This window comes from Argopecten irradians, chromosome 12 (assembly GCF_041381155.1).
Source record: "Argopecten irradians isolate NY chromosome 12, Ai_NY, whole genome shotgun sequence".
Classification (NCBI taxonomy): Eukaryota; Metazoa; Mollusca; class Bivalvia; order Pectinida; family Pectinidae; genus Argopecten; species Argopecten irradians.
The window spans coordinates 5,337,788-5,347,995 of NC_091145.1; the positions used below are offsets into that span (position 1 = coordinate 5,337,788).

Sequence of the window (10,208 nt, forward strand, 5' to 3'; positions counted from 1 at the left end):
GAAGACAGCTGTGTGTCTGTACATCTAACTTTATACTCTAACCTGAATAAACAGCTGTGTGTCTGTACATCTAACTTTATACTCTACCCTGAAAGAAGACAGCTGTGTGTCTGTACCTATAACTTATACTCTACCCTGAATGAAGAAGACAGCTGTGTGTCTGTACATCTAACTTTATACTCTACCCTGAAAGAAGAAGACAGCTGTGTGTCTGTACATCTAACTTTATACTCTACACTGAAAGAAGAAGACAGCTGTGGTGTCTGTACATCTAACTTTATACTCTTCCCTGAAAGAAGAAGACAGCTGTGTGTCTGTACCTATAACTTTATACTCTACCCTGAATGAAGAAGACAGCTGTGTGTCTGTACATCTAACTTTATACTCTACCCTGAATGAAGAAGAACAGCTGTGTGTCTGTACCTATAACTTTATACTCTACCATGAAAGAAGAAGACAGCTGTGTGTCTGTACCTATAACTTTATACTCTACCCTGAAAGAAGAAGACAGCTGTGTGTCTGTACCTATAACTTTATACTCTACCCTGAAAGAAGAAGATAGCTGTGTGTCTGTACATCTAACTTTATACTCTACCCTGAATGAAGAAGACAGCTGTGTGTCTGTACCTATAACTTTATACTCTACCCTGAAAGAAGAAGATAGCTGTGTGTCTGTACATCTAACTTTATACTCTACCCTGAAAGAAGAAGACAGCTGTGTGTCTGTACATCTAACTTTATACTCTACCCTGAATGAAGAAGACAGCTGTGTGACTGTACCTATAACTTTATACTCTACCCTGAATGAAGAAGACAGCTGTGTGTCTGTACCTATAACTTTATACTCTACCCTGAAAGAAGAAGACAGCTGTGTGTCTGTACATCTAACTTTATACTCTACCCTGAAAGAAGAAGACAGCTATGTGTCTGTACATCTAACTTTATACTCTACCCTGAATGAAGAAGACAGCTGTGTGTCTGTACATCTAACTTTATACTCTACCCTGAAAGAAGAAGACAGCTGTGTGTCTGTACATCTAACTTTATACTCTACCCTGAATGAAGAAGACAGCTGTGTGTCTGTACCTATAACTTTATACTCTACCCTGAATGAAGAAGACAGCTGTGTGTCTGTACATCTAACTTTATACTCTACCCTGAAAGAAGAAGACAGCTGTGTGTCTGTACCTATAACTTTATACTCTACCCTGAAAGAAGAAGACAGCTGTGTGTCTGTACCTATAACTTTATACTCTACCCTGAAAGAAGAAGACAGCTGTGTGTCTGTACCTATAACTTTATACCCTACCCTGAAAGAGGAAGACAGCTGTGTGTCTGTACCTATAACTTTATACTCTACCCTGAATGAAGAAGACAGCTGTGTGTCTGTACATCTAACTTTATACTCTACCCTGAAAGAAGAAGACAGCTGTGTGTCTGTACCTATAACTTTATATTCTACCCTGAAAGAAGAAGACAGCTGTGTGTCTGTACCTATAACTTTATACTCTACCCTGAATGAAGAAGACAGCTGTGTGTCTGTACCTATAACTTTATACTCTACCCTGAAAGAAGAAGACAGCTGTGTGTCTGTACCTATAACTTATACTCTACCCTGAAAGAAGAAGACAGCTGTGTGTCTGTACATCTAACTTTATACTCTACCCTGAATGAAGAAGACAGTTGTGTGTCTGTACATCTAACTTTATACTCTAACCTGAATTAAGAAGACAGCTGTGTGTCTGTACCTATAACTTTATACTCTACCCTGAATGAAGAAGACAGCTGTATGTCTGTACATCTAACTTTATACTCTACCCTGAATGAAGAAGAGAGTTGTGTGTCTGTACATCTAACTTTATACTCTAACCTGAATTAAGAAGACAGCTGTGTGTGTCTGTACCTATAACTTATACTCTACCCTGAAAGAAGAAGACAGCTGTGTGTCTGTACATCTAACTTTATACTCTACCCTGAATGAAGAAGACAGCTGTGTGTCTGTACCTATAACTTTATACTCTACCCTGAAAGAAGAAGACAGCTGTGTGTCTGTACCTATAACTTTATACTCTACCCTGAAAGAAGAAGACAGCTGTGTGTCTGTACATCTAACTTTATACTCTACCCTGAAAGAAGAAGACAGCTGTGTGTCTGTACATCTAACTTTATACTCTACCCTGAAAGAAGAAGACAGCTGTGTGTGTCTGTACATCTAACTTTATACTCTACCCTGAAAGAAGAAGACAGCTGTGTGTCTGTACATCTAACTTTATACTCTACCCTGAATGAAGAAGACAGCTGTGTGTCTGTACATCTAACTTTATACTCTACCCTGAATGAAGAAGACAGCTGTGTGTCTGTACATCTAACTTTATACTCTACCCTGAATGAAGAAGACAGCTGTGTGTCTGTACATCTAACTTTATACTCTACCCTGAATGAAGAAGACAGCTGTGTGTCTGTACTATAACTTTATACTCTACCCGAAAAAATGAAAAACAAGACACTAGTGTTTGGTATCATTGCTTAATACTCTACCCCACAAATTCTAACTCTCACATGCAATGAATCAGTTGAGAGTTAAAACATAAGCGCAGCAATATTGACCAATGGGAAGCTTGTAAAACTTCTCTTTGTAATATTTGGTTCAAAGAATTTACTATTATATAAACTATGCCAGAAAGACCATAAGTATAGGTGTGAAGTACTATAGATAATTATGTATAATTAAAAATATGATTATTAAAAAGGCTACTTAAAAAATGTTTCAGATCTACATTGTACATAACATATTTTTCATAAAATTCATGTACAGACATGACCAAAAACAAAAAAAAACAAAAAAATACAAAAGAAATTCACATAAACATAAATTTCTTTAATTGTAAACTAAAACCTTAACTAAGAGTACAAGATTTCACTTACAACAAACATTGTTAAAATATCTTTAAATACATTACTCTTTGTCCAGCAACAATCATTATCTTTTCTATTAGAACAAAACTCAACATATCACAGAAACCTATAATAAAGGGAAAATTGAGAATTATGATCACTTGTGAATAACACAAAATAATACTCTGATATTAAATTATAGCAAAATATCAACAAATATCACATAAAGTCATGATTTAAATATCATAAAAACAAATAATAGAATGTAAACTTCAAAATATCAAATACACATCTTAAGTTTTTATAAACCAAACTTAACTATTTTTCACATACGAGCAAAAAATGAAGCTTTTGAAATAAGACAGCTGTGTGTCTGTACATCTAACTTACTACTCTATACCTGAATGAAGAAGACAGCTGTGTGTCTGTACCTATAACTTTATACTCTACCCTGAAAGAAGAAGACAGCTGTGTGTCTGTACATCTAACTTTATACTCTATACCCTGAAAGAAGAAGACAGCTGTGTGTCTGTACATCTAACTTTATACTCTAGCCCTGAATGAAGAAGACAGCTGTGTGTCTGTACATCTATAACTTTATACTCTACCCTGAATGAAGAAGACAGCTGTGTGTCTGTACCTATAACTTTATACTCTACCCTGAAAGAAGAAGACAGCTGTGTGTCTGTACCTATAACTTTATACTCTCTAAACCCTGAACAGAAGAAGACAGCTGTGTGTCTGTACATCTATAACTTTATACCCTACCCTGAAAGAAGAAGACAGCTGTGTGTCTGTACATCTAACTTTATACTCTACCCTGAATGAAGAAGACAGCTGTGTGTCTGTACATCTAACTTTATACTCTACCCTGAAAGAAGAAGACAGCTGTGTGTCTGTACATCTATAACTTTATACTCTACCCTGAATGAAAGAAGACAGCTGTGTGTCTGTACCTATAACTTTATACTCTACCCTGAATGAAGAAGACAGCTGTGTGTCTGTACCTATAACTTTATACTCTACCCTGAAAGAAGAAGACAGCTGTGTGTCTGTACCTATAACTTTATACTATACCCTGAAATGAAGAAGACAGCTGTGTGTCTGTACATCTAACTTTATACTCTACCCTGAAAGAAGAAGACAGCTGTGTGTCTGTACCATATAACTTTATACTCTACCCTGAAAGAAGAAGACAGCTGTGTGTCTGTACTATAACTTTATACTCTACCCTGAATGAGAAGAAGAACAGCTGTGTGTCTGTACCATCTAACTTTATACTCTACCCTGAAAGAAGAAGACAGCTGTGTGTCTGTACATCTATAACTTAATACTCTACCCTGAAAGAAGAAGAAAGCATTGTGTGTCTGTACACATACTAACTTATACTACCCCTGAATGAAGAAGACAGCTGTGTGTCTGTACATCTAACTTTATACTCTACCCTGAATTAAGAAGACAGCTGTGTGTCTGTACCTATAACTTTATACTCTAACCCTGAAAGAAGAAGACAGCTGTGTGTCTGTACATCTAACTTTATACTCTACCCTGAATGAAGAAGACAGTTGTGTGTCTGTACTATAACTTTATACTCTACCCTGAATTAAGAAGTAGACAGCTGTGTGTCTGTACTCTTATACTTTATACTCTACCCCTGAATGAAGAAGACAACTTGTACATATAACTTTATAACTCAACCTGAAATGGAAGAAGACAGCTGTGTGTCTGTACATCTAAAACTTTTACTCTACCCTGAAAAAGAAGACAGCTGTGTGTCTGTACATCTAACTTTATACTCTACCCCTGAAAGAAGAAGAAGTACATCAGAACTTATACTCTACCCTGAAAGAAGAAGACAGCTGTGTGTCTGTACATCTAACTTTATACTCTACCCTGAAAGAAGAAGACAGCTGTGTTGTCTGTACATCTAACTTTATACTCTACCCTGAAATGAAGAAGACAGCTGTGTGTCTGTACATCTACTTTATACTCTACCTGAGAAGAAGTGTCTGTACATCAGCTTTGTGTCTGTACATCTAACTTTATACTCTACCCGAAATGAAAAAGACACTAGTGATGGTTTGGTATCCATAGCTTCATAACTCTACCCAATTTCTAATTCATGCAAAGAATCAGTTGAAGTTAAAAACAAAAGCGCAATATATGACCAATGGGCCGCTTGTAAAACTTTCTTTGAAATATTTGGTCAAAAGAATTTACAATTATATACACTATGCAGAAAGACAAGTAATAAGGTGATACTAATAGATATATGTATCATTAAAACTATGATAAAAAGGCTAAAAATGTTCAGATACCTACATTGGAAATTGTAAACTAAAACATTAACAAAGTACAAGATTTCATCTTACAACAAACATTGTAAAATTCTTTAAATACAACACATTGTCAGCAACAATCATATCTTTTCATAGAACAAACACAACAGCTATCACAGAAACCTATAATAAAGGGAAAATTGAGAATTATGATCACTTGTGAATAACACAAAATAATACTCTGATATTAAATTATAGCAAAATATCAACAAATATCACATAAAGTCATGATCTAAATATCATAAAAACAAATAATAGAATGTAAACTTCAAAATATCAAATACACATCTTAAATTTTTATAAACCAAACTTAACTATTTTTCACATTCGAGCGAAAAATGAAGCTTTTGAAATACCAATTCAAATGCAATTCTTAAATGTATATTGTGAGCCCACTTATTTTCACGATGACTTGATTCGTGTTTTCATACCTAACAATTGGGATTGACAGACACTTAAAAAAAAAAAAAAAAAAAAAAGTCCTGACCTACTGATGCTATTTTTTGCCAATGTAACCCTAAACAGACATTATTTTTTGGCCTTATCAATATATACGTTTGTATGTAAATGGTACATTTTAACATTAGCTTCACATTGAATATGGGACACCAGCTGAAGTGATAAGCATATGTAGTTACATATTATTGTGATATGTAATAAGGAATGTACACACCTACTCATTATCCAGGTGGACTCCTTATGGAATTCTACCTTAACACAGTGTAAAGTTGAATCTCTTCATTCTATGATTTTGCTGTGAAGTTGAACTTCTTCCTTCCATCAGTTTGATGTGAAGTTGAACTGCTTCATCATGCACAGTGCTCTTATCTTTCAAATAGAATCCAAAGTTCACGTTAATTATGTTCATCTAGCGTCGATTTGGGGTAAAATCATACCTCTGTGTAGATCCTGTAGGACTTGGGCTCTGAAACGATCAAACATTGAAAACACATCACACATTTTGCTAATTCCAATTTTTCATGTAATCTATGAGGAAGTCAGCGCATGAACATAATAATTATAATATGTATATATATATGGGGGACGAAAAACATGTTGTTACGTAAAGGTAAGCTCATTTCCAATGGGTCAGGCTAAGGTCACAGTACCCTGGTTTTGAAACGCACCAAGGTAGATCCATATATGGTACAAATGTATTTGAAAATAGATTTCAGACAAGATGATACGCGGAAGGATGGACAGAAGGGAGGATGGACGAATGGATGGGTGGATGGATGGATGGACATACCATAAACCTATAGTCTTTTACAAATCACCTGAACAACAGTACATAAAATTTTATAGTTGTTGTATATGTTATTTCTTTCACTCTTGTAAGTTATTTCTCAAAAGAGGCATTGAAGAAACTGCTCACCAAAGATTAAGACTTTCAATTAATACTATAACTATTGAGAGTGAAAAAATACCATACACAACATAAGCTGTAAGTGTGATATAACATACATCTATCCTTAGTGCCACTTTATCCTGATCTTCTAACAACTCAGACTCCCAGTCTTCATCCTCATCAGCTGGATCAAAACTGTACATAGGCATCAGGTGATGGCGCAGCTTTTCCATCCTGAAAGTAGCAAGAACACAATTTTAGGGTTGTCTGCATATTCCATAATGGTAGAAAATCAAATGACTTTCATGTGTTGCCTCAATGACAAACTAAATTTTTACATACAAGTGTAGTAGCCTGACGTGTTCGAGTTCATTCAAGCACAACTTGATTTACATAATTATACAAAAATATGACAGCTCTTCATCAATGATGTTTGAATCTTTTGGTAGAATTCTACTTTTGCATTTAGGAGGACTTTCACAAAAAAAAACCACCAAATTTATGCACACCAAGACAGCCTAATGAATAACAAGGGAAATAACTCTTACAAATAACACTTGCAAATAAATACTTTCATTATCACATTTTCTTCACAAAAATGTTTCAAGGAACAACATAAGTCCAAGATATTGTTATGGTAAGTTGGAGAATTCAAGGTTCCATCCATACAGGACCAAAGCAACTAGAGAGGTGTAGCGACAGACATCCTCGATACTCCAGGGGTTCCAATCACTTACAATCTCTACATCCCTGGAATACCTCATAGTAAAATTGGAGGCAGCTCAGTGGAAAACATTTGACCAATCACAGGCTAGCAAAGATTCCTTCGAAGACTACAGAGAGAGGGATGCCTAACATCAAAGCCACACAGTCAGCCACAGTGTACTGTTATACGGCTCATTTAATGCATATCAAACGACTATGTTACCTGTTCTGTTGCTTCAAGTTTTACAATGAGATAGTCCAGGGGTGTAGAGATTGTAAGTGATCGGAACCCCTGGAGTATCGAGGATGACTTACAGATGAATATTGACAAATTATGGCTTTGTAATTTATGTTCTTTGGTCTGTTTTATCATCTTTAATACTGCTGGGGTTACTGTCACTGCTGTAATATCCATCCCTGGACTATGTCATAGTAAAAATGAAGGCTCTGTGTACGACAACAGATAATAAGAGACTTTGGTCCTTTGATGTACATCAACAGAATCGAATAGCAGTACACTATGGCTGACTGATATTCTTTGAATTTGTGCATTTCTGTATGTAATCTTTTAAGAAGTCTCTGCAGGCCTGTGATTGGTCAGTTTTGTTTTCTCCTGTTATGTCTTCAGAGTTACTATGAGATAGTCCAGGGGTGGATATAACTATAGTGATAGTAACCCCTGGAATATTGAGGATGAAATTCTATTAACAACCAGTGTCATTTAAAAGCGATCCAGATTTAGATCGCCAGACTGGAGATAATTATAGCTGGAGTACCTATGCAGGGAAAACCACAAAATTGCTGTTAGTATCACTACATTAATTGGCAGATGTGGGATTCAAACTTGAAACTCAGAGGAGGAAGGCTTGTGGTAATAACTACATATTTTCTGTATGTCTGACCACCATGGCCCCTGTGTTATTTATGATAAACTAAACAATTTACTTACTTGCTCCTTCTCAACACTATGACAACCTGTAAAAAAAATAAATAAATGGAGATTAAAGATGGTTCACCGCTGACAAATGGTGTCTTTTCACTACCAAAACCAGGAGCAGACGATTTAGTACTTTTCTTCAGTTACAAAAGTTACTTACTTTACACCATTACCACCATTAAAAGTTTGAGCTTCAAATTTTACTTCAAGTAAAAATAATTCATTGCATCCCAAAAAAATTCTGTGGCACTATATCCTATATATGGAATGAAGTACTGATTATGCATGCACCAAAGACAAAATAAATTATTTATATTGTTTTTTTTGTGTTAATTAGACATATATATACACGATTAAACACCAATTATTGTTCAAATGGTGAATATCATCTATGCTCTGTCGGCGGTGGAGCATCTTTAAGTTGAATGTTTAAAAAAAGCAGAATAGCAATAGCTATATATATAATGTCCCGCTTAATTTCAATTCCATTTAAAATAAAGGAATGCCATATCACTTTAATAATTAAAACAAACATTGAGGCAACAGTTGTAATTAATTTACTTACAGCTATCGCCAACAGCACTACAACGAGGAGCGAGCCCAGAGGGATGAAAATGTAGACGAGGGCGTGACTCCCGGAGCTTGGAATTGATGGAGGTACAGCTACTGTAGTACTATTGACAGTTCCCTCCCATGCACTGCTGTTACTCATGGCTCGTGTGAAACACTAGACAACGCCAACAGTAGTTTCTATTGGTTAACTAAATCGGCCGGTGAAAGGTCAGCAGGTGAGAGGTCAGCATGATCAAGGCGTCGAGAGGCCATTACGAAATCAGCAACTGTAACAAAGGTAGCATGAATTTATTCTTTAAAATCACAATAAGGCAAAAAAAAGTCTGCTTAAAGTTACATTGGCAAAAAAAATAGGGGCGGTAGGTCAGGAGTCTTCCACTCTAAAATAATAGCCAGAACCGGAGTCTGAGACCGAAATCCCGACTTTTAATAAAAAAAAATTCGTAGAAAAGCAGAAAAAAAAAATCGGGGTCGGGGGTAAAAATTAGGGTCGGTGGCATACATGTAACCCTAAACAGACATATTTTATGTGGCTTATTATTTTAATTGTATTTAATTGTAAGTGCGTCCATCGGCCACTATAATTAGCATGTGCCTCTATCTCACATTTTGATGGATCATTTTCATATACTTTGAACGAATAGGAGTTCTTATTCCACCTGGTGACATATGGTATGGATGACGTAATGTTCCAAAAAAAGTGTCTCGTCGTGCCAATCTAAAATATTGTTACATTGTAGCTAATATTAGTACTGTAATTACAATCAGCTACAATGTACAAAATAATGGTAGCGCTCTACAATTTACATAACAAGTTAAATACGTTATTAGTCTTGTATAATACCAGTCTGCTTACTTCAGCTGGTACGTAGCTGGCATGCATATGGCTAGCTACATGTAGGTAGACAAACCGAAAGCAGTTTGCATAGATTATAATACATATATGTGTACACATGCACAAGCCGTATATCTAATTGATCAGCTTAGCCTAGATCGATGTTATGTCCAATTTTAAATTTGACCAATCAATAAATTTGTAAGTCATTAACAAAAGATATCGGCATACATCTGCAATCAAACAAAACGTCATTGAAGTGTGTATGTTTTGACTTACCAACAAGCTCTACAGTCACTCTTCCGTAAACAACTTTTAACGTAGGAGAGTGCTTATGAGGGGAGGTAACTTCATTTAGCGGGAATTATGAAGCTGCATTTTTGGGATATGGCGATAAACTTCATATATGAATTAGGCCTCAGTTGACTTTGCATTTTATAGTATTGTATTTGATTATTTAATCATTTTATTAAAAGCTAAATTACGTATAATTTAACTTGTTTGAAAAGCTATAATGTTAGGCCTAAATTACCAAAAAGATACATCCTCGATACTTGTGATTTTATGTTTCATAAT

At 35.5% G+C, this 10,208-nt stretch overlaps 1 protein-coding gene across 2 annotated transcripts; it reads right to left on the reverse strand.

Annotated features, from left to right (window-relative positions):
* Positions 1 to 5,232: 5,232 nt before the first annotated feature.
* Positions 5,233 to 9,970, reverse strand: LOC138304700 (small integral membrane protein 29-like). Of its 2 annotated transcripts, XR_011205629.1 has the most exons (6): positions 9,912 to 9,970; positions 8,790 to 9,063; positions 8,237 to 8,262; positions 6,699 to 6,816; positions 5,912 to 6,159; positions 5,233 to 5,357 (listed from the first exon to the last, which is right to left on the reverse strand). XR_011205629.1 is itself a non-coding variant. In XM_069244926.1 (5 exons), exons 2-5 carry the CDS (start codon positions 8,934 to 8,936, stop codon positions 6,103 to 6,105), a joined length of 348 nt encoding a protein of 115 aa, XP_069101027.1. In that variant the 5' UTR covers positions 8,937 to 9,063; positions 9,912 to 9,970; the 3' UTR covers positions 5,364 to 6,102. The 2 variants fall into 2 exon arrangements, 1 of the variants encoding a protein (XP_069101027.1); XM_069244926.1 differs by lacking the exon at positions 5,233 to 5,357 and having other exon boundaries at positions 5,364 to 6,159.
* Positions 9,971 to 10,208: the final 238 nt, after the last annotated feature.

Coding starts and splice junctions, on each gene's coding strand:
- LOC138304700 (XM_069244926.1), bottom strand. CDS start 8,936: ATGAGTAACAGCAGTGCATGGGAGGGAACTGTCAATAGTACTACAGTA. Junction 6,817..8,236: donor ATAGTGTTGAGAAGGAGCAA/GTAAGTAAATTG, acceptor TGCTACTTTCAG/GATGGAAAAGCTGCGCCATC. Junction 6,160..6,698: donor AAGTGGCACTAAGGATAGAT/GTATGTTATATC, acceptor TGATCGTTTCAG/AGCCCAAGTCCTACAGGATC.